Here is a 23,644-nt window from a genome sequence, read left to right as displayed (position 1 = left end):
TCTATTCTCCTTTTCCCTGCCTTAAAATCGCTGTCCCGGAAATAGCAATTTCAGTTTCAAACAACACGACAGCTAGCTATTCGCACAGGTGGGAGTTTTCACAAGAGAATCGCTGTGTGATCATATACTCAGGACGAATGTGATTCATATTCTGATTGCATTTTACGCCTGGCAGATTCTGTTTTTCGTTTTGTTGCTCCAGCTTCTGCAAATCGGACCTCTTTTTAGCTCGCGATTATTCTCTCATTTGATCCCGACGTCGCCGACGTAGGAGTTTCACCTATTTTATATTGCATTCATTTTGATGGAAATCCTGTGGGAGTTTTATGTTTGTTGTACATTATGATCAGTGAATGTTTGCATGTGGATGATTTATTGCGTTTGTTTGGTTATGTTTTTTGTGTCGCCAATGCGGAAGTTGTAACATTAGTGTAGAATCCGAGTTTTGTCTTATGTCCTATTCTTAAACTTTCAAATGCTTATCCTTTCTTGTTTTTCTGAATGGCTTCCATGATTTTATGTTATGCCATTGAGCGCTTGAATCTGGTGTTTCCTCGTGGTTTGATTGTATCAGTTATGTTATGTCATGTTAAGGCAGTTCTGTGTGTTGGCTGCCATGTGGATTTGTTAATTTATCGGTTTTGAGGCAATGATATGGATTACATGAAGTTGTTAGCAAATTCTGAGTTTTCTTTATTAATTGGTCTTCTGTAGTTTACCTGTTATTTGAACAGGGTTCCTCTTTCTTCATGCATATTTATTTTTAAAAATTAATGCCTTTGTGGTTTCTATTATGTTTGTTGGTTATGCATGCAAATAGCATGGGGAAACGAAGAAGGCTGAGTGAAGAAGAAGATGGGTATAGTCGTGTGCTTTTCATTATCAATTGGCATGTGACAAAGAAGTTACCGATGATCCCAAATTTTCCAATGTCACAATATAAAAAAGTGATCTTTACTAAGATCTTTGAGCATAGGATCCCTGCCTCTCATCCCCAGGCAGTGTGGAATACGGAGGACAGGAACACTGAACACAAAACCTGGCACCCAAACCACATTTCCAGCAGTATGTTTCACACTTAATCCACAGGATAGTCCATGACTTGATGATGGGTGCTAGGGTCGTCCCCTCGTGATGGATTTTCTATACATACATTATATTAATGTTGTCTAGTAGCTAATTTGTGCAGTCTCCCTTAATCTGTTTATTGCACATGTTTCTGCAGTCCTAGATCTTGGTCCTGGGGTTTTTGGCAGAAAGACAGCTCTGTGTTCCTTTCAATTGTGTAGAGATATCTTCCCTTTGTCTCATATTGCCTGCTTCCTGCTTCTCTCTTTTGGTCAGACAAAGTTTTATCTTTAGACAGTCAAGTAAATGTCCACCCATAAATACCAAGTCCATAAGCATACTTTTAAAATTTCACTCATTCTAAAATCTAGTTATAGAGATGGATTATGAGGTCTCATGTTTATTATCACATCAAACACCCTCAAGATCTAACTTAAAATATATATTTGCCATGCCATGTATTCTGCCTGGTATTCACTTTTTTGCCCCTTCTACTTTTCATTCACATTGATGATTGTTGTGTTAATTGTTTTTTTTTTTTTATTATGATGTTTATTTTGTTTAGATATTTATTGCCTCTGAAGTTGCATGGCGAATCTGCAGTCCAGTGAGGGTCCAAGTGCGAGTGATGTGTCTGATCAAAGTTCCGAGTCAACTCTTCAGCTGAATATCAAGACCCTGGATTCCAGGATTTTCAGCTTCTATGTTGATAAGAATGTAAACCTTTGATATCTGGTCGTAATTTTGTAGCTAAAATAAGTCAAAATGTGCAATACGTGTATTCCAAAATGTCGTGTTTCTGATAAATTTTCTAAGGCTGAAATTGCATTTGGGTTGAACCAGAGTCTAGTAATCTGTAGGTCTCTGCATATTTGGATGGGAAGGGTAAAGGGCTTTATTGATAAAGGATATCGTTACCTTTTATTTTCATTTATTTACAGAGGAATGAATTCAGGAGCATGACTGCATGAGTTCTTACTTCAGAGACAACTTTAATTGTGATTTTGAGTTAGCTGTAAAGTACTTCAGAATACTAAGAGCATCATCACTGTCTGACTTGCACCAAATTTAGCTGCATTGACCTATAAAACACTTTAGAATACTAATTATCAGCATTCCCCAATTTGCCCATTTCAGATTGTGATCTCTGCATTCAAGGAGAAAATAGCTAGTGAAATTGGTGTTCCCGTCGGGCAGCAGCGTCTCATTTTCAGGGGCAAGGTCTTGAAAGATGATCACCTTCTTTCTGAATATAGTATCCTACCAATTATAAGCATACATTCTGTACACATATTTTTTGCATATTTATGTGCAGAGCAATGTAAAAAGCATTGTTTATGGAGCCTTGGCTTCTTAAATTCAATATAGGATATGGAGGAGGGTATATGACTTGTTCTTGGGAATTATTTATATGTGCGCTCTTCAGATATTTGAGATTAAACATTTTCATTTTTCAACTGAATAAAATATTCGTCTGTTATTACTGTTGTCTATTCTGATTAAGCTGCTTGTTATCCCTTGCAAATTCCTTTTTCTTTCAGTAATTTTCCTGTGACAAATGTAATAATAAATTTTTGTTTGTACATTTTGGTCTTCTTTGTTCGGTACTTTTGTTTTTGCGCAATTTAGTTATTACACTCAATAATCTTTACTGTGTCTACCTTAACAAAATAACATATGTGGAAAATGGGGACACATTACATTTAGTTGAAAGGCAGCAATCTCCTGGCTCCAACAGCGGAGAAGCTACTTCAAGTGATGGTAACAGAGGTAGTATGATGACTTGCATTTTAACTCTAGCTTTTACTACATGGTTTGATCTAGTTCAAATGTTCTCTCCTTTCCATATTTATTTCCTTTTTGGTGGTATACAGGACAGGATTCCAATGCTGGTGGCCCACACAATCAGATTGGGCAAATCGCCCCCAGTGTAGCATTAGGGGCCTTAAATGTTGGAGATGCAGGGGAGGCTGTTATACCGGATCTAAGTCGGGTGTGTTTGTCTAGTTATCCTAGTGTTTTTATGTTCATTTGATTGTTGAACGTTTAAACTAGTATCTGCAACAGCAATTCACTAATTTGCACTGTTTAGGTCATTGGGGCAGTACTGAACTCAATAAGCATAGCCAACATGCCAGGAGGCATGCACCCTCGTCTTCTGGTAGTGTCTCTTTTCTATTCTTAAATGAGCTAGGACTATCTTTCTTTCAGCTATTGTGAATCTTTACTATATGCTTAGCTATGTCTCCCTAGCCATTGCACACTCTCCCATGTAAAAAAAAAAAGCATCTGTACCATGATTAGTAACTTTGGTAATATCCCTTTCTATTTACTCTTATGGGCAGACCATCCTAGTAGAGTTGGCATTGTCTTTTCTTTTGGGTTTTCTAAAATTATGGGCTTGAGAACAGTCAATCTTCTCGTGTTCAGATTTCTCATGGAAATGAAACAGAAGGGTCACAGGTAAATGCTGGCAGTCAAAGTCACCGTGAAAATCAATCTGTCCCCTGGCAAGCCTTACATGGTCAATCTGCATCCTATCCTGTGCAAACCACAAATGGATCAGCAATTTCCATCCCATCGTTGGACATGGTAGATAAATATACTTTTCTAACATTGCTTCAAATTTAACTTTTAATCTTAGCTAATGTCTTAATTTTGCCCATAAGCAGCCAATTCCTGATTCGCTGAACACGATTTCCGACTTTATGAACCGAATGCAATTGGCATTTCCACAAAATGGTAATAAAATTAGTCCTCTCAAGTTTTGTTGTTGTGACATATCTATCACCAAGTGCTAGTGGTGGTGCAGCCACCAGTGAATTGCCTACAAATTCAGGTGGTTATCCGACTGTCGAGGCTCTAACCTGTGTTCTGCAACACGCGCAGCGTCTTCTTCATGACCATGCCATTCCAGCATTATGTGTAAGCACCACTCTAGGGAGATTGTTCGCCTCTTCTTGTTTTACTTTTAATTCTGTAATCTCTATCCATATAGCTTTGTTGTGCTACTTTAGTTTCTAATTCCATTTATTATCTGCCACAATTTTGTAGCGCACTGCAGGTCGTTTAGAGCAAGAGGGAGGTTCAAGTGATCCTGCTGTAAGGGGCCAAGTTCAAACAGAAGCTGTGCAATTAGGTGTTGCAATGCAACATTTAGGTGCACTTCTGCTAGAGTTGGGGAGGACAACTTTGACTCTACGCTTGGGACAATCTCCTGTAGGTCCTTGTCCATGACTTCAGCAGCTGGCCATTTTTTTATGCAAGTCATTTGACATCTTCTGATGCCTGTGCAGGGTGAGTCTTTTGTGAACGCTGGGCCTGCTGTTTATATATCTTCATCAGGGCCTAATCCAATTATGGTTCAGGTTTGCAATTCAGTCTTGTTTATTATAGCTGTTGAAATGTTGTTCATTAATCTCAAATTCCTACTATGAGTGTTCTTTCTTGTAATCATTCTGGAGTCATACTCGGATAACAGGGCTTTCCTTAAGTTGGAGTACAGTTTAAGTTGGACTCCTTCAGGTTCGGTAAAATGCAAATCTATATTTTCTCTGAAGTTTTCTGCACCCTGAGATCTCGCTGTTGGCAAATGTTGATCTGTGATAGAAATGTTTACTGTCTTCTATTGTGATACTTTGTCATTTTCCATGATGGATTTTGTGAGCGACATACTGTTCTGCTTCATTTGCAGCCTTTTCCTCTTCAAACTAGCTCTCTTTTTGGTGGTTCATCTAGTGTCGAGCTGAATCCTGTGGCTATCAGTCCAGTGGGTGTTGGTAATGTTCCAAGAAATGTAAATATTCATATTCATACTGGTAAGCCGTATTTAAGAATGCATGTCTTGTTTGGTTCTGTCTAGTTGTATGGTTCTCTCTCTAAATGGAATTCTACTTCGAACAGGGGCATCACTTGCGTCTATTGTTTCAACAGCGGGCAACAGGGCACCAAATGTAGAAGAAGTGCAAGGAGCACGAGTTGGTGGAACTGAATCTGGTGAGTCTGGTCAAGCATGATTTGCGTTGGGGATTAATGTCATTGTTATTGCTTTTCCAACATGACATGCCATAGTTTCAATTGCTGGTTCTTTACAACCTATTGCTGGTGTTTCTCAGGCATCTGAAATAATTCTATTTCGTCAATTTTAGGTGAAATCGGTGCCCCACTTAGAAGTCTAGCCACTAACTGGCAGAATGAAGGCCATGCAGAGTCAGGTATGCACATGGTGATGCATTGTTGTGTGTAATGTATTTTATGTTTTATATTTAAGGGCTTTTATTCCATCATCGCCCATCAGAGTGTTCAGCCAACCAAGAGCAACTTGGCCGCAGTAGAGGAGATGATACAAGAAGTCACCAGAGGAGTTTGTCCAGCAGCAGGATTGGTGAAAGTGAAACCAGTCAAACTTTACCTCATGTCACTATCATGGATGATCAGAAGGTGAAGACGGTAACAATTTGATTGGACTGCTTAAAATTCTAGACGTTGGACTCACTGACCTTGAACTGCCAGGCACAAACTGAACCTTCTATCAGGTCTAAGAGCGATCCTTATAGCAGGCCAATTACATCTAAGCATGTTGAAAGCCTCGAGGGGCTGTCAAGATCCAATCAAGGTAATGATAATCTAGATGGATCTTCAGGCATCCCTCTTGGGTTGGGACTGGGAGGCCTTCAGCCTAAGGTAAGATGTTGCTTTTATATTCCCTATTTTGATATTGTTTTTTGTATGTGTCTTGGAAACAGATTGCTAAACAGTTGTAACATCTTAATCTCAGCATAGCATAGCTGGTTTAGAACTCTCTGCATTTTATAAAAGGTGGTTTCCTTCCATCATCATGCATAACTTTTCAGTTGTGATGCATTTGTTGCTTTGCTGAATGATTTTACATGAAACTTTTGCATGTTCAAGCAAGGCAACAGCCGACTCTTACTAGTTACTAGCTACTCATGGTCATCAATCATGGCAGTCAAACTATTACAAGCATCTATGAACACTGAGGCGCCATTCATATTCTCTCATTATCACTTACATAGTGTTTGTGTACATATGCATGATAGAGTCAAGATAGGCAGCCTAGAGCACAAGCCAAGAATAGTGATGCTGCAAGTTCTAGCACTCAGAAGCAGAAACCTGGATCAGTTGGAAAACAGGTTTTGCAATCTCGGGCATCACTTTCAACAAGGGGAGATGCAAATCCTCCATATTTGGGACGACCTTCAGACATTGCCCGAGGAGCCACCGGGAGTGCTCCTACAGCAAAGCGAAATGCTTATGGCCATGATGATGTATCAGATGCAATGTCTCAATTTCTGCATAATCCTTCCCTGGATGATCTATTGGCTGGGGTTTCACAGCAAACTGGGGTTGGTTCCCCAGACATGTTGAGAAATATGTTGCAACAATTTACTCAAAATCCTGCAATGAGGGGTACGGTGAATCAGCTTGCTCAGCAGATTGACAGCCACGACCTCGGAAGCATGTTTTCAGGTTTGGACAATAGCGGCCAGGGTGGGGGTGTTGATCTGTCTAGAATGATGCAACAAATGATGCCCATAGTCTCCCAAGCTTTAGGAGATATATCATCTGTTTCTCAATTAAATCCTTCTTCAGGACCAGCGTTCCCAGGAAGTAGTTCAAGAAGAAATTCAAGAACAACTAATGACCACCCTCAGGTTTGTGTCAAACAAATGGAAGATGTTTTGAATCGGTTCATGTACTTGTTTCACACGCTTGAAATGAAAATTTGCTTATCTGTGCAAACTCGACTAATGTGAAGGATCTATTTTAGCTTCATCATGACTAAATTGATTTGAAACTGCCTAACTTTTCAACCATTAGTGAAGAATCAATAGTGAGGATGATTTTCCGCAAGAGAGAATTTGTTCGCCTATATAATTCCACTTTCCACTAGTTCAGTCAAAGCCTCTTGAAATTATTAAAATCGACATCGCAACCCGTCTATGTTGCTCTATAAGTTTGTTCCTGAAATGTACACTATGTTCAAGATATTGGTATGTTCATGTTGCTTCTGCTGATTATGTTCTTCATATTTCTATTTGGGAAAAAGTACTGTTCTTACTATCTATTTGCACAAAGAGAATATAAATTTTTCTTTCTATGTTTGAAATGCTTTTGTCCTTATCCAGCAGATTGATCTTCGTCAAGTGGTTCAGAGGCTTGAAGACCAATGCTCATCTGAGGAGATCTTTTGCTCTCTGGTTGACAGGGCAGCCCAACTTTCTTGTGGTGGTCGTGCGGATGAACGCATTGTAAACCAATTGTGCAGTGGCCAGCTGTCAGAGGTGAACATCCTGTCTTTCTATATTTTCTGCTCATGGCTTATTATGGAACCATGAATTTTCAATGCGGTCTTCTTCTTGGTGATTTCCAGGAGTTCATGGAGATGCTCCATCATGATATATCCCAGAGACTTCATGCTGAAATGGGATCCTAGGAGCAGTGTCCTTCCTGTAGCTTGACTTACAATATGTTTTTGTTTACTTCAAGTGGTCCAGTTAGCAGTACCACCGTTTTGTTTCACCCTTGCAATAGGCCTGTACATGGGTAAGTAATATCCTACCCATAGGCCATACCCTGACTAACAGGGTAGGATGTTATGAAAAGCAGACGGCCTTAAACTATTTCATGAGGTAGGATTTAAACATCAATAATTCCAACAGATTACAATCAAATATTAATGCACGATGTAGCTCATTCTTGGATTAGACTTCCCAAGTTCTTGCTGATGAAGTCTGTTTTCAAACTATATGGGCTTCAATTTCCTTTTGCTTTATGTATGCTTCCCTTTCTAGTGAATTATTTGCGCACCCCCCACACAATATAACTTCTAATACTATTATAAATATAAAAAATATTATTTTTTTAATTTAACTATTATTCATTGATAGCGACCACTCTAACTAAAATATAATTCCTCGAGAATCGTGTTTTCACCTGATAAGTTATTGCGGATAAAATTGTCAATCTCATGCCTTCTAAAAACATCGACTACATCAATGTAATACATTACTAGATATGATATAGAAGTTATTAGAACCGATCAAATCAGAGATTTTTATATGATCTCATAACTTAAAAGAAAAAAAAATTTTGAATACTCATAAAAATCACCGGAGCAGCCAATGACTTCTCGTGCTCAGATATGGTTTCTTCCTTTTTCTTCTTCTTTGGCTATTCTTTGAGAATAAGCGGTCTTACAACGACGGGCGAATTCGGCGAGGGGAGTTTGGAGGATTTCTCTATTGGAGTCGCGTTTTTCAAAAAAAAAAAAAGGATGTTTCTGTAGAAGTCGCGCCTTTGTAGTAGCACTTTTTTGTAGTACATATAAAAAGGATCGCGTACTGTGAGAGATTAATAACCAGGGTCTATTCTTCCACTCTATTTGTTCTTCCTTTTCTTCTTTCCCTCTCTCCACATAGTGTCTGTTTCAATCGGAAATCAACCCCACCCAAGGGCCAAGATTTTCAAGGAATAGAAGAAAACCAAACTGTAAGGGCGGTGAAATTCTCAAGTGTGTCGAAGGGGTTGGGTCGAGTTTCTAAAAATTGATCTGTTGATTGCATGCAAAATCCTTGTGGTTTTCAGCACTTCTTTTATTGAAGTTGTGCATGAAGATGCCACAATCGTTGGGCTTTGCATTTCTTATATTCCTCTCTTCTTGGAGTTTAAAGAGTGTATTTCTACGCAATTTCTTGTTTTCAATTTTCTTGAATTAGGGTTGGATTCTTGACATAATATAGGGAACAAGTGAATCTTGGTGCAGTACAATTTGATTACTGAACATGTGAACTCTTTTTGTGGCATGGTTTCTTGGTATGATTAGTTACCCGGTTCCTTTTGTTCTTTCTTGTATTTTTCTTTTTCTCATGTTTTCTTGAGGAGTTGATCGATTCTTTTTCCCTTTCTTGTTTTTTTTTCTTCTGTTTCTTGAGGACAACTTGAATCTTGGAAAATCCACTAAGGTAGTGCTTTTGCAGACAAGACTGTCGTGGTGTCCATTATGGTTGGATCTTCATGCATTCTGGAGGTTTGTGTTCCTAATTTTCCTTCCAATATTTTTGAATTTTTCTTGATGTAGATAAAAATGTTGCATGTTTATGAGGCATTTGGTATGAGTTATAATTTCTGGACGTCATTTTGTCAATTTGTTTGTGTAACTTCAATAGTTTTTGTCACTTTGTAGTTTTCAACACCTCTTATCTTGGAGTTTTGCATGAAGTTTCCCCATTGTTAGGCTTCGTATTGGTTATACTCCCTGGTTCTTGGCATTCAAAGAGGTATTATTTGAACCCAATCTGTTGTTTTCAATTTTGTTTTCTAGGGTTCGATTATCGATATAGTAGACTAGCAAATAAATGAATTTTGAAGAGAGTAAACATTAATTATTGTACATGTGAACTCTTTGTATTGCATGGTTTCGTGGTTTGATAAATTTATAGGTTCTCTTGTCTACTGGCTTGGTTTTTTTTCCCCTTTATGGTTTTTTTCACTTGTGGAGATACTATTACAGTGTTTCTGTCTACAAGACTATTGCTCTGTCCATTTTGGTTGATCTTTAAATCCTGTGTTCCAGAGGTTTTATTTCCATGAATTTATCTGTAATTTTTGTTTCAAGTGTGTTGAATTTTTCTAGATGCAGAGAGAAAAAAGCGACATGTTTTTGAAGATTTTGGTGCTAGACATCATTTTGGATATGATTTTTTTCATTGTCTATCTTATTTTAACTTCCAACTGTTTGTTCCTTTTAAAAAATGTTCATTGTCATTTTGCTGTTCAATTTTTCCATTTCACTTTCCTGTTTGTATGTTGGTGTCTTTCGCTGTTACTTTTCATCTTTGGTTAAAGAAATATTTACAACGACCAAATTGTTGTGAATTAAATATGCCATTGTTAGTGATTGTGGCTTTGTCACAAAAGTGCAGGACATATTTTACTACTTTCTATCCTTTTGGGAGGAATGAAGATGATGACAGTTTGATTGTATGCCAAGGTTACTAATATTCTTATCTTAATTATATTTTTCTCTTATTCTTAATGCTAAGCATATTCACCTGAATTCATAATACTTGACTCTTGCTCTTTATTGAAATTGATGGTATGGTTGGCTTGAATTTCTGATCCCCTGGATTGGGATAGGAAAGAAAGTTAAATTTCAGCAAATTATGACTGTTTTATGTATAATAGTTACATATCTACCTTTGCTATAGTATTATATTTACCTCTGTGATTATAATGGTACAGTGATTTTCTTTTTGTGTTAGAGGTTAGTGGTATTTTCTCAAATTATCTGAACTAGTTGTCCTTGGTTCATATGGACTTTAGTTCTGTTTAATTTGCGCTGTTGCTTATGTCTGCATCTTTCTTGGTTATAAACTATTTTTTGCTATGTCTCTTATGCCCCTGGATCTAGAAAGTTTCTTGTTTATGAAGTATCATTGTTATATTGGTTATGCCCTTTAATTGGAGTATTCTATGAGCTAAGGTTTAAGTCTTACCCAATGGTTATCTATGTTCTTTTCTCATATCCTAGTTTCTTTTACAATTCTGTCTTAATCCATATTATAGGATATGGAGGCAATATATGATTTTGTTTGTCCATAACACATATAGCATATAATTATAAAATGGTATCAATTTACTTGAGAAATCATTTTTCAGTTCTATGTATAACAGCCATTTTATTTTGATATATAGATAACAAGCACTTATGGTATCAAATTATTTAATTAGGTGATCTATACTCGTTTGTTGGAAGATTGAGGGCCTGAGCCTGATTTTGGTTTGTCAATTTTGTGCGAACTAAAGTAATCTCAGATTCTTATGAATTGTGTGGAATTCAAAAGGGTTAAGTAGAAAATTTAAGCACTCAACTAAAACACACATTGGCTACTACTATAATGCATTTTGACACTATTTAGAGCCTAATGGCAACCGCCGTATCAATAGTTTCCTCTCGATTTGTTTTTCTATCTGAAAAGTGATCCATGTTCCTTTCCATTCTACTCTGTTAGTTCTTCTCCCACATTTGAAAATCAAAAAATGTTGAATCCATTGTGTTTACAATTTGTAAACTTCAAAACCTAAAGCCCTGCTGTGATTTCTGTGAAATGCCCTTGTTATCACTATTGTAATTTGGAAGAAACATGAATATGGATTTTTTATGTTGCTAAGAATCCAAAGGATGCATGTATAGTGTTGAATGCCAATATGAAGAACAGAACTTCATACTTTTTGAAGATTTACTTTTGGTTTATTCATTTTGTGGGGTTCTCTTCGTGGGCTTGCTTTAGAATTTTTTGATGTTGTTTATTTATCATTTTGTATGGATGTGCAGAAAAAATCATGTTGTCATGTTCTTGACATCTTCACTTTTGCAGGTATATCATAGAAAAATTTGTTAGAAATTCTTTACTATACAATTATAAACTATTTATTTGTGAACTTTGATAATGGAACATCATGCCAAATATAGGACGGTCGTCTACATGCTACTTCTATTTTCTTTTAATGAGATTTGATAACTCTTTGTTCAATATTATATAATTCTCAAATTTGAGGAATGATTTTCTAGGAACACAGATTTGACAAATAGATAATCTTAGACCTGGGAAATACTATGATTTTGTTTTCAGAAACTTATTAACAAATTTGTTTTTCTTATCAAATGCCTTCATTTCTAAAACATGTGCCTACCACAAGTATTTCACTTTTTTCTTTCTCTTCTAATTCAACAAGTTTTTCACTTGCACGTGCATTGAGTTGCTTATAAATTAATATTCTTTTCAACTATTTTCTTCTCAAATCATCCTTGTGGTGCACAATTTTTTTTTTAATCCAGATAGTAGCCTATGATGAATGTTTTTAGATAAATGCTTCAGAACTCCTAAAAAAGCCCAATTCATTTTTGTTTTGATAACAAAATGGTTTTTATAATTTTCAACAAAATAGTTTTTATAATTTTCAACAAAATAGTTTTTATAATTTTCTTCACCGGACCTTTTTCCCTATAAATTGATGAATTCCACGTGTTTTGATGATTGATTTAAATGTTTTTTAAGTTGTCGAGAGCACTTCTAAAAAGGTGTATATTAATTATGATATTTATCAATTCAAATGCTCATGTATTCAGGAAATAAATGAATCAAATTGGCATGTAGACAACCGTCAATATTTATCAATATTTTGGCATTTGATGTTTTATTAATGAAGTTCACAAATAAACTAAGTTGTGTTTTGTATAATAATGATTTCCCGACAAATTTTACTATGATACACTTGCAAAGTTCGGATGTGAATAACATGACAAAATATGGTGGTCTGCAAAATTTGTACAAAATTTTAGATATATGACATTGAAAAGTTGTAAAAAGCAAACCTTGAAACAGAACCCAACTCAATGAATAAATTGGGAATAAATCTGCAAAAAGGTGGAGAATTGTTCTCCAATTAGGCATTCTTTACTATTTTGCATCCATCGTATTCTTGGTGGCTTAAAAAATTTATATACTTGTTCTTTTCAAATTAAAATAGTGAGAATGTGGAGCTTTTATAGAAATTATAGTAGACTTTTGATTTTGAAGTGTACAAAAAAAGAACACAATGGTTTTTCAACATTTTGGATTTTCAAACATGGGAGAAGTTGACAGAGACGGAACGCATAGAATACTTTTTTAGATAGAGGAAGAGGAGAGAGAGAAATGGATCGATATGTAAGTTGCCATTTGGTTCTAAATCATGTCAAAGTACATTATTTTAGCCGGTGTGTTTAGTGGAGTGTTTAAATTTCTTACATAAGCCTTAGATGTCCCACACAACTCTTAGGAGGACGAGGTTATTTAAGTAAGCACACATGGCAAATCAATGACAGATTCAGAGTTCCTCAACCTTTAATTGACGAGTATAGACTGGTTGCATGGTTCTCATTCTTTTCCTGTTGTCTTTTTCAGGCTGACATTAAATTGAAGTTGAAGATGTCTCAACACAAGAGAAGAATTTTTCATTCTGTGAGACGAGTTGAAGGACGTATGCAGCCATCTAATGTTTAAGATACATTGTTGTAAAATAGAATACTTCGTTCAAGGGAGCTTTGGCCTCTCTATAAATTTGTATAGTTTGTTGTAAAATGAAATGAAAATTTTCTTCCCCCAGATGTTGCCTGATTTCATAAATTAGCCTTCGCAATCCAACTCATCGTATTTCAAACGCTGATAATCAAATATTAAAATTCAGAAGTTCTAAAAACATAATCTTTTAACTCATCACGAGCAAAATCAGAACAACTCTGTTTTCTTTAACCTCAAATCTGAACTTGAACAGCTTTTCTCACATCTTAGATGTATACAATTTCCAATTTTTTTGTGTATTATTTTAATTATTTAAACAATTTTTACTCTAAATGCCCTATAATTATATGGAATAGTTTAGAATTTTTTAAAAACTTTACAGTATAAAATTATTAAGATAAATTCAATAATTAAAAAATCCATTTAAATTTATCAATCCGAATTGAACATTACTAATGTGCATAAAATTATCATTAATTATATAATTGTTATTTGTAAAATAAGAGAAAAACTTTTGTGAACGATTACAAATTTAAATATAATAATATATATAATTCAATCCACTACAAAAAAAGTTAATATATATATGTATATATAATACATATAAAAAAGATATAATTTGATAATAAATAGTTAATTTTATTTTCCAACGAATAAAATCAAATATATAATACCTATTTACACTATTTTTTAAGCAATTGTTTGTGTTTTCATTCCCAAATTTCACTTTTTAAAACAATAATTAAAAGGAAAGTATATATATTTATACAAAAATATATTAATTTGACATCATAATTTTTAAATAATTTCAAAATATTTATATTTCACATAAAAATCTGAACAAAATTGAAAAATCATAATTATGATTGACAACTGAAAATAAAATCACAGACAAATTGAATATTGAAATAAATAGAAAAAACAGTAGGAAACAACTCTTCCTTAAAATGAAATTCTTTAGCCCCTGAAAATACAACGGCGAAGGACCAATTATTCTACAATGGCGTCGGAGGTGGTGGACGCGACGGCCGCGAAGCCTAGAGGTGGTAGGTTTTGCACCGTCTGTAATGACAGACGCCCCGCCCTTAAGCGTCCCAAAACCCTCGAACAAGTATGTATTTCCTTTACTTTATGAGTTTTCTTTTCCGTTTTTGTTTCCGGAAGTCTTTGCTGAAAGAATATTGCTTCTTCTCTTTGGAAAAGATATGCAAGGAGTGTTTCTATGCAGTTTTTGAAGATGAAATTCACAGAGTAATTGTAGATAATCATCTGTTCAAGCCCGGCGAACGCATTGCAATTGGAGCTTCTGGAGGAAAAGGTTACAAAATCCGTCTGTATAATTATGTATATAAGTTGAAATTTTGCTTCATTTATCGTACGTTCATATCAGCATATAAGTAGAATTGTTAATTGAGTATATATTAGCTCGGTGGATTGGAGAAATTAATTTTACTTCAAATTGATGTGTTTGTTTTAGATTCTACTGTACTTGCGTATGTGCTGTCGGAACTGAACATTAGGCACGGTTATGGTTTGGATCTTTTCCTGCTTTCGATTGATGAAGGGATAACTGGTTACAGAGATGATTCACTCGAAACTGTTAAGAGGAATGAAATCCAGGTATGCTATGACCGCTTGCTTGATCCTTTTGTCTTTTGCTTCATTGAACATAAGTTTTGCACAATTCAAAACTACAGCTTGTTAGCCTCGTACAGTTTCAGTGATTGGATTGCGAATAGGCTAAGCTTGTTGCTGTTATTGCACTTCGAAAATTCATGCCTGCAACTCTTAATGTGATGTGTCTGAAATGCCCTTCGCATATGCACTCACCGTGCTTTTATATAATGTTTGTAGCACTGAAAATTAAGGTTCACACGTTACTAAACCAATTTTTGTCTTTCATTCTTTATGTTTAGAAATTGTTCGAAATGTTCCATTCTTGGATGCATTTTGTTTCTATATGGAGTTATGTTTAGATGCATATTTACCATTCCTGAGGTTGATACTTGCTTGCTACTAGAAGCTTTAGAATATCCTGAATGCTAAGCTGCTTTTTTCCTCTCAAAGTCTTGATGCACTATGCTTCTCTTCATGATCAAATTTTTTTCAACTTCTGGTCAAGCCTAATGGGATTTTCTGTTTTTTATACCTATACAGTATGGACTACCTCTTAAGGTCGTTTCATATAAAGAATTATATGGGTGGACAATGGATGAGATTGTGAAGCTAATAGGTCTGAAGAATAACTGCACATTTTGTGGTGTTTTTCGCCGTCAGGTAATAAAGTTCATCAATATTTAGTTGTTAGCTGAAGAATATGTTCTATCGCCTTCTCTTTCTGGGCTTTGCAATAACTTAATAGCATATTATGTTTCAATGTTATTCATTTATTTATTTCTAGCCAAACGTTACTTTTTGTTTCTAATAATGAAAGTGATGAGGCTTTAAATAACAAAAAGAATATAGCTGAACTTCTGGTTATAGTCATCAGCTGATCTGGGACTTGTTTAAATTTTGGTTGTTTGTGCCCGCTAAAACTCCAGTTGTAATTTTTAAACAATTTGTGTCAAGTTTTGCTGGATTTTGATTCTCATATTGGGAATTTGGTAATACAAAATCAGTAATGGCAATACTACTTTGTGTTTAGGCTCTTGACCGGGGTGCTGCACTGTTGAAAGTAGACAAGCTAGTCACTGGGCATAACGCAGATGATATCGCCGAAACAGTCCTCTTGAACATATTAAGAGGTGACATTGCCAGGTATGTTAAGCTTTTGATAGTAAGTTGTAAGAGAGCTTGGGTAGGGTTGTCAAAATTGGAAATTAGTTTTGCTCCCTCAGTGTCTCATGTTCTCTCCATGAGTTTTGTTTGATCAGTCAAATTGTTAACATGGCAGGCTGAGCAGATGCACCTCGATAACCACTGGTGAAGATGGACCAATTCCAAGATGCAAGCCTTTTAAGTACACCTATGAGAAGGAAATTGTGATATATCCTTGTTGAATTACATGGTCTCATGGTTTTATCTTCTTTGCTGTTTCCATATCTCCAGTGGTTCTAGTGTGTTTAACTTGTTAATTGATAGCTCTGAAGTTGGGCCCTTAACCTGATCTTCACGTATGCATACTTCAAAAGGCTGGATTACTTCTCTACTGAGTGTAAGTATTCACTGCAGTATTCCTTTTACTTTCACTTGTTTTTGTTTGTAAATCTTTTGAAGTTTTTCAGTCTTGGTATGTTTTTGCCTCCCGTTTAAGTTTTTGCTCACTTATCTGATGTGTGCTTTTTTCCATTTGAGAAAGAGGACTTGCTCTCCTGCCAGTAGCTAGGAGGATATTTTACTACTTTTCAATTTCCATTCTTCTTGCTCTCCTGCATGAGTTTATGTTGCCTTCTGCATTGCAGGCATTTACTCCCCAAATGCTTATCGTGGCTTCGCTAGGGAATTCATTAAAGATTTAGAAAGGATCAGGTTTAGATACCATCTGTTTTCACAATTTTTACTTCTTTTCTTTCAGTATAACCCCTTTCTTCATGTTTTGTTATTGTAGGCCAAGAGCTATACTCGACATAATAAAGTCTGGGGAGGACTTTAGGATCTCTACTTCTACAAAGATGCCAGAGCAGGGAAATTGCGAGAGATGTGGCTACATTTCCAGCCAGGTGAGAATGCTTCTCCAGAGCAGGGATTATGTAGAATCTTTGATAAAAAAAAAAATTGCTCTCTCTTTGAGAATCTCAAAAGGAGTTGCAGAATTCAAATCATTTGCTGATTGCTGTTATGATGTTGTCAATCCGCATTTCTGGACGAATTAAATTTGAGATGGTGCTGCATCTGAATTACTGCAATTGTATTGCCTTTCATGTCATCATAATACTTTTTTGCAACTGAAGTAATAATGATATACCCATCCTGCACGATTCCCCATCATTCAAATTGGGAATAAGTGACCATTGTTATCTTTTTGGCATCAAAAAAATATGTTTCCGTGTGACTGTGTCCATTGATTTCTTTAATTTGGCTCTGATTAAATTGATGAAAGCTATGAAAAGGATTTGTTTAGTCATTATCTGTGTTTTCTTGATGAAACCATGTATCCCTTATACATGTTCAATATCTACAGAAATGGTGCAAAGCATGTGTTTTGCTGGAGGGCCTTAATCGGGGTTTGCCTAAGCTGGGCATTGGGCGTACCCGAGGTCTCAACAATGAAAGCAACAAGGATATGAAAGAAACTAATGGAACAAAGGGTTTGCAAAGCAAGCAATGTGGAACCCTCGACTTCTGATATAGGTGTGCAATTCAGCAGGTAGCAGCGGAAGGATCAAATCCTCATTCTGAGACGTATATATGACCTCAGAGAGGTTATAATTGGTACGTCCGACAATTCTTTGGGCCTCCCTGTGCAAGTAAGAGTCTTTCTGGTTTTGCAATGAGTCATAATTCATGGTGGAGGGCACAACATCTGCAGGCCTTGTGGCGGCTTAAGAAGTCCCTTTCCAGTTACAAGCTGAAGGAGTGAGGTTGGTTTTTGCTAAAACGATATTTATCTGGCTACAGTTAGGTGTCTCTATATTGCAACTTTGATTAGAATATCTTTGCCCAAAATATTGCAACTTTGATTAGAATTTCTTCAGTCTAGCTCGCATGAATTGCAGTTTGCACCCCAGAAATAAAGGAAATAGAAACTTTCTCCTATCAACAAATGAAAATTAACACTTCCTACCACGAAAAGTGGTTAGTTTATCAACAGTGACAACTTCTGGCAGAGAAACAAGCGGAGCTACAGGGGAATGCTCACAACAACTTGCTGTGTGTGAATGCTTCCTGGAAAGCATATGACGATGATATGGTATTAATTGCAAAATCATCATTTAGGTCCCACCTAGCAGCCAAATGCTACTTTTTAGATTAAATTTATTGATTTTTTGATATTTCGATGTGGACCAAAAAAATTAAATACGGGATTTCCGCGACGGTTCCACAATATGAATTCAATCGCAACTGAAATCACGCCACAAGATGCACTGGAAAAACCAAAAACTGGTAGATTCCCAACTGCGGAGCCTACACTCTGCTTCTTTGCTTACACTTCACTCCTGCCCCTCTGCTCCAACCTACCAACTAGGCTCCTCACTTGAGGATGAACCCAATACTCATATTTTTACAACCACATCATCGGATCGAGCTGAGCTAATCCAATCCGACCTTAGCAAACCAAATAGACCTTAAACAAAAATACTTAATAGGCAGATCTTCAAGTGTCCTATCATTATACGCCTGGATTCCACATCACAAGTAACTGCCAAATTGCTTGAATGAGGGGCTAACTCCAATTTTTGTAGAAAATTCAAATGATTTAAGAAACATAATAGTGGAAAATAAGAACAGAATTCAAGTGCTGTGAGCGTGTCTCGAAATCTGTGTCCATGCAGATGTAATATGAATTGCAATAGAAAAAATTTGATATTTATTGATTTTCTGAAAGTTAAAGACAAAATCCCTTCACGTGCTCTGGGTTGCTTCAAGCACGTGACATGGATTCCAGTAGTCGAGAGTTCATACATTTCAACCTATCCGACCATGTAACCATAACTAATTTATTCTTAAATAGGGAGAGTCCAATGAAATTTATGAATCCAGCTTTGTTTTGGAGTTATTGATTATAAACCGAGTTTACGCTAATCTGCTTCATAATTTACTTTATTGCGCTACCGTTTAAGACATTAATACTCTGTTTGGGTAATATAAAAATGGGAAAATTAATGATACCGTAATCCTCGTTTTTGTTATTGTAAGAATACTTAATTTGAGTTCTGATTATTGCGTAGACGGAAAGTTACAACTACCTGATCATCCGCTCACACCACAAGAGAGTTTCAAAATCATGATATTATTATGAAAAATATAAATACATCCAAATTTTAAACTGCATTGCACTAGTGTTAGTTGGTAAATGACATACGCATGAATTGGTTTACCATACTTGATTTAATGCTGAAAAATTTATATTTTTGCATCGATTTCATTTAACTATGGTCAATAAATATTATTTATTATAATTTTTAATTTATAGCTATTAAAATCGTAGCCAATAGTCATTTTTTTTTCCCTAGTGGTGGACCTATCTCTTTATTTTTCTTCATCTTAGGAAAAAAAATATGGATTGCAAATATGAAATAGCAAGAACATAACAGTGACTGAATTCTTTTTATCCAAATAAAGTCTCGTCCAATCAAACAAATAACAATATCATGTGATTAATTATTTTTATTGAATTATATATCAATCACGTGATAAGTGTATTATATTTATTATATAATAAATTTAAAATCATCCAAACTCAATTGGAATAAAAATGTATATAGTGGGACCTAAAAGACGCGGTACTACTAACACTTATTAACACAATGCACATGCACACCTAGACACATCCCATGCCTCAAACAATCCTTGGCATTCTTTCATAACTCATCTTACAAACTTCCCTCCATCCATCCTATTCAAATCAAACACAAACAACCCATGTGGGAAAACCCATTGCCCCCAATTTCCTACTTCCACCGACACCTCTCTTTTCTTTTTCACTTCAATTTTCTATTATATCCTACTCTTCCCCCCCATCCGTGACAATTCTTGAACATGGTAAAAAGTTATTATGGTAATAATATCGAATATTTATCATACACCCAACCAACAAAATGCATGTGTAATTACAAATGTGGGAACTCCCACTTTTGTGATCTTTGATCACTTGTTTTAATATCTGAATTAAATCTAAAAATATTAAATTATATAGACTATAGTCATATCAACAGTAAAATTAATCATCTTTCCCCCCATAACACACACATTAAGTTCAATTTACCATTAATATGTTTCTCTCTCTCTCTCTCACACACACACAGTCTCTCTCTCTCTTGATTTCCAGCTAGAGGAGGGTCTCTTTCACCCATACACGCTTAGCCGCAGTCTGTACCGCACTTGAAAAAGTTTAAATAAACCATCCCCCTCCTCGCTCACTTTCCACCCCAAACACACACCACAGTCTCTTTTCCGACTCCCACATTCCCACAAACAAACACTTTTCCCCTTTATCCCACCACTTCCAAACATGCCGCTAAGGTTAGCGGTGCTGCTGGTGGTTCTCGCCGTCGCTGCGGCGGAGGATCCCTACAGATTCTTCACCTGGAATGTCACTTATGGTACCATCTACCCTCTCGGCGTCCCCCAACAGGTCTTTTTTCTTCTACTTTTTCCACTGTGTTGAGCAACCCATTCTCAACATCTTCTGAGTTCCGATTGTGGTCTGTTTGTCTCAGGGCATTTTGATAAATGGGCAATTTCCAGGGCCTGACATCTACTCCGTCACCAACGACAACATCATTGTCAATGTGTTCAACAGCTTGGACGAGCCTTTTCTCATTCACTGGTAAGAAACACACATCTACATCAATCTTTAATTATGTCTTAATTAGAATATGAACACCCAAAATGGCAATGATGCCCCTGATTAACCTACCATTGATGCTTTACTTTCACATTATCAGCGATTAATCCAACGTTGTTTTCCGGAGTTTTTAGTGGAAACTCGTGGTTTAGTCATATGGGTTCTGTGTTTTTCATGGTTTCATCTAATTCTTACCACTGTTAAAAATAATTAGCAGTAACTTAGGAGTGAAAAGGTGCACGTGGGTCATGGTCCTAAATTTAACAAGATATGGATCCGGAGTACGAACTCCAATAATGCCAATGCCGAGGAGGAGGAGAAGGGTGACTCGATTCTTTGTTAGTATAGCAATATTTAAAATTGCAATAAATTTCCACCTACTAACACATACTCATTTAAATTCACTTCAATTATATAGATCTCATACCATTAATATTTTTTGTTTTATTTTTTTATTAGAGTTTTCAGCTTTTGAGGTTTCATGTCTTCTTTTATTAATTTTAATTTTTCTTTTTTAATAATTTTAATTTTTTAATAAAACCACCGTCCAATATGATACTAGAATCAGTTTATAAAAAGATTTTGAGTTCAAATCTCATTGCCCTTTATTTATGAAATAAATATTTTACATACACAATTTGAACATGACGATATTAAATGATTCTATATTTTAATCATTTAACTCTTTAAATGAATTGGTTGTTTACTCGGATTTAAACCCAAGTGACGAGAAAAGGAGACCATATGGATTGCCCAAAATAAAACATAAAAGAAGTCACACGGGTTGTAAAATTTGCCCGGAAGTACCTCTTTTTTCTGTATAGTTTTGCTTGGAGACGAAAAGATCTATCATCACTGTTTTCTCCTAAAACAATATAACACAAATCAAGTTTTGTCCAATGATTACAGAAACACATTTGTCAAAAGAGATGCGAGTTTTTTCGTATCTTCTTCTGGTTTTTGATTCCTACGCGGTTTTGAGAAGACTAGCTTCTATTTCATTAATTTTTTTAAAATTATTATATTATATCGGCATAATGTATATTTTCATTAATATGTGTCTCAAGTTTAATGACAAGAAATAAATAATTTGGTTTATGTTAGGGAAAAATAAGCAAAGAAAGACAGTGGTTTGATTTGTGAATAAATTAATTACAAAACAAGTATATTATATGGTTGATTAATTTTTTTAATTATATATCAATTATATAATAATAAATATGTTATACATATTATATAATTAATTTAAATTTAATCAACTTTAATTTGAATTAGAATTTTTGGCCAACAAACCTGATTGGATCCGTGACAGGAGGAGGCTGAAAGCTGAGCCTGACCGCATGTTGTCTTCACTCATACACTTGTCTGAATTCACTGAGATGCTTTTCAGACTGACTCTTGTCCTCTCCTCCCTATTAGCAAAAACCATATTTTAATCCAACCCACCATAATTGCTACAGTTATGTCCAAATCTAATACAATTACAAACATTAATATTATTTAAAAAATTGTAGATTTCTTTTAATTATGACCTACATTCAATAAATACCTCACAAATTATTTGATATGCTGATTCTGATAATTGCTAATTATTAAATTTTATTATGTAATTATAATATAATAAATTCCCTTTAAAAAATTTATTACAGGAACGGAATCCAGAACAGGAGGAATTCGTACGAGGACGGAGTATACGGGACGACATGCCCCATCCCTCCGGGCAAGAACTTCACCTACATTCTTCAAATGAAGGATCAAATAGGGAGCTTCTTCTACTTCCCGTCATTGGGATTTCATAAGGCTGCTGGTGGTTTTGGAGGCATTAAGATCCTAAGCAGGCCCTTAATCCCTGTCCCTTTCCCTCCTCCTGCTGATGATTTTACTGTCTTAATTGGAGATTGGTACACTGCTAATCACACTGTAAGTCCTCCTTTATATTAATAGGTAAAATAATTTAAAAAATAAATCTTGTTATGAAATATATCTTAAATTTCAAATGTTTTTAAACCCAATGCCAATCTGAAGTCTGAACCGACCGCTCATGGGCTTTACTCTTTGGACTGTCGGCAACATTGTGGCCCCAAAATAACTACTTCTTTGACTAGAATCTTTGTCCTTTTTGGGTCATTAACGACTGCATGTTCCCCTGTCCAGCTTTCATCTTGGGCCCATTTAAAGAAAGACACACGATTCGCTCATTTGAGTTTTTGGTGATGCAAGTTTGTGTTGATTTACGTAGGACTTGAGAGCAATTCTTGACAAAGGCAACAAGTTACCTTTTCCTGATGGAATTCTTATCAACGGTCGTGGTCCTAATGCTACCTCTTTCACCATTCAACAAGGTTCTCTCTTCTCTACATTCCTAACAATATCATTATGCTTTGCAATCCTGAAACCGTAACGATATGTGATCATTTGCAACAGGAAAGACTTACAGGTTCAGAATATGCAACGTTGGATTGCAAAACTCGCTCAACATCCGCATCCAAGGCCACAAGATGAAAGTGGTTGAAGTCGAAGGCACCCACACTCTGCAGATCAGCTACTCCTCCCTTGATGTTCACGTCGGCCAGTGCATGTCAGTTCTTGTAACAGCTGATCAGCAGCCTCAGGACTACTACATTGTTGTCTCAAGCCGTTTCACCACTCCAGTCCTTACGACCACCGGTTTTCTCCGTTATGCAAACTCTAACCGCCCTGCCTCTGGACCACTGCCTGGTGGACCAACCACCGAAATCGATTGGTCCCTTAACCAGGCTCGTTCCATCAGGTATATTTTCCTTTCTTGGTGCACTAAAACACGGATAAGCTTAAACTTTGGACCAGACTGAAAACTTGTGCATTTTCAGGACTAATCTTACAGCAAGTGGACCAAGGCCGAACCCACAGGGTTCTTACCACTATGGTATGATAAACACGACAAGAACTATTAGGCTTTCGAGTTCTGCTGGTCAGGTCAACAATAAACAGAGATATGCAATCAACAGTGTCTCCTTTGTGCCAGCTGACACTCCTTTAAAAGTTGCTGACTACTTCAAAA

At 35.9% G+C, this 23,644-nt stretch overlaps 2 protein-coding genes, 1 long non-coding RNA gene and 1 pseudogene across 7 annotated transcripts; all 4 read left to right on the top strand.

Annotated features, from left to right (window-relative positions):
* Nucleotides 8-7,820, top strand: LOC105159588. The gene is given in 19 exon segments (XM_020692531.1): nucleotides 8-267; nucleotides 1,634-1,785; nucleotides 2,206-2,323; nucleotides 2,698-2,838; nucleotides 2,943-3,061; nucleotides 3,161-3,229; nucleotides 3,499-3,660; nucleotides 3,741-3,812; nucleotides 3,814-3,993; nucleotides 4,123-4,287; nucleotides 4,365-4,436; nucleotides 4,763-4,886; nucleotides 4,972-5,064; nucleotides 5,217-5,282; nucleotides 5,366-5,508; nucleotides 5,581-5,751; nucleotides 6,129-6,743; nucleotides 7,218-7,373; nucleotides 7,463-7,820. Coding segments are annotated over 18 exon segments (2,658 nt in total). The 5' UTR covers nucleotides 8-267; nucleotides 1,634-1,656; the 3' UTR covers nucleotides 7,526-7,820.
* LOC105159380 lies at nucleotides 8,429-13,238 on the top strand. Of its 4 annotated transcripts, none has more exons than XR_002286675.1 (5): nucleotides 8,429-8,580; nucleotides 8,832-9,118; nucleotides 9,275-9,368; nucleotides 10,014-10,081; nucleotides 13,038-13,238. It is a non-coding gene; the product is annotated as an uncharacterized LOC105159380 (long non-coding RNA). The 4 variants fall into 4 exon arrangements; XR_002286673.1 differs by having other exon boundaries at nucleotides 8,430-8,904; nucleotides 9,024-9,118; XR_002286674.1 differs by having other exon boundaries at nucleotides 8,431-8,580; nucleotides 8,677-9,118.
* On the top strand, nucleotides 14,100-17,850 carry LOC105159378 (cytoplasmic tRNA 2-thiolation protein 1). Of its 2 annotated transcripts, XR_847597.2 has the most exons (11): nucleotides 14,100-14,265; nucleotides 14,358-14,472; nucleotides 14,632-14,774; nucleotides 15,312-15,431; nucleotides 15,802-15,914; nucleotides 16,051-16,143; nucleotides 16,271-16,311; nucleotides 16,559-16,625; nucleotides 16,705-16,816; nucleotides 17,278-17,528; nucleotides 17,626-17,850. XR_847597.2 is itself a non-coding variant. In XM_011076426.2 (10 exons), the coding sequence occupies exons 1-10, from the start codon at nucleotides 14,155-14,157 to the stop codon at nucleotides 17,440-17,442; spliced, it is 1,080 nt and encodes a 359-aa protein (XP_011074728.1). In that variant the 5' UTR covers nucleotides 14,100-14,154; the 3' UTR covers nucleotides 17,443-17,850. The 2 variants fall into 2 exon arrangements, 1 of the variants encoding a protein (XP_011074728.1); XM_011076426.2 differs by having other exon boundaries at nucleotides 17,278-17,850.
* The window catches only part of LOC105159377, a 4,559-nt pseudogene continuing 956 nt past the window's right edge, over nucleotides 20,042-23,644 (top strand).

The sequence above is a fragment of the Sesamum indicum genome, linkage group LG3, assembly GCF_000512975.1.
Source record: "Sesamum indicum cultivar Zhongzhi No. 13 linkage group LG3, S_indicum_v1.0, whole genome shotgun sequence".
In the NCBI taxonomy this organism is placed as follows: Eukaryota; Viridiplantae; Streptophyta; class Magnoliopsida; order Lamiales; family Pedaliaceae; genus Sesamum; species Sesamum indicum.
This window is presented reverse-complemented; position numbering and strand designations above follow the sequence as displayed.

What these genes read in the sequence shown, in the direction of transcription:
- LOC105159378 (XM_011076426.2), top strand. Translation starts at nt 14,155, where the DNA reads ATGGCGTCGGAGGTGGTGGACGCGACGGCCGCGAAGCCTAGAGGTGGT. An exon ending in GTCCCAAAACCCTCGAACAA is followed by an intron (nt 14,266 to 14,357) that starts GTATGTATTTCC and finishes TCTTTGGAAAAG; the next exon opens with ATATGCAAGGAGTGTTTCTA. An exon ending in AAAGATTTAGAAAGGATCAG is followed by an intron (nt 16,626 to 16,704) that starts GTTTAGATACCA and finishes TTGTTATTGTAG; the next exon opens with GCCAAGAGCTATACTCGACA.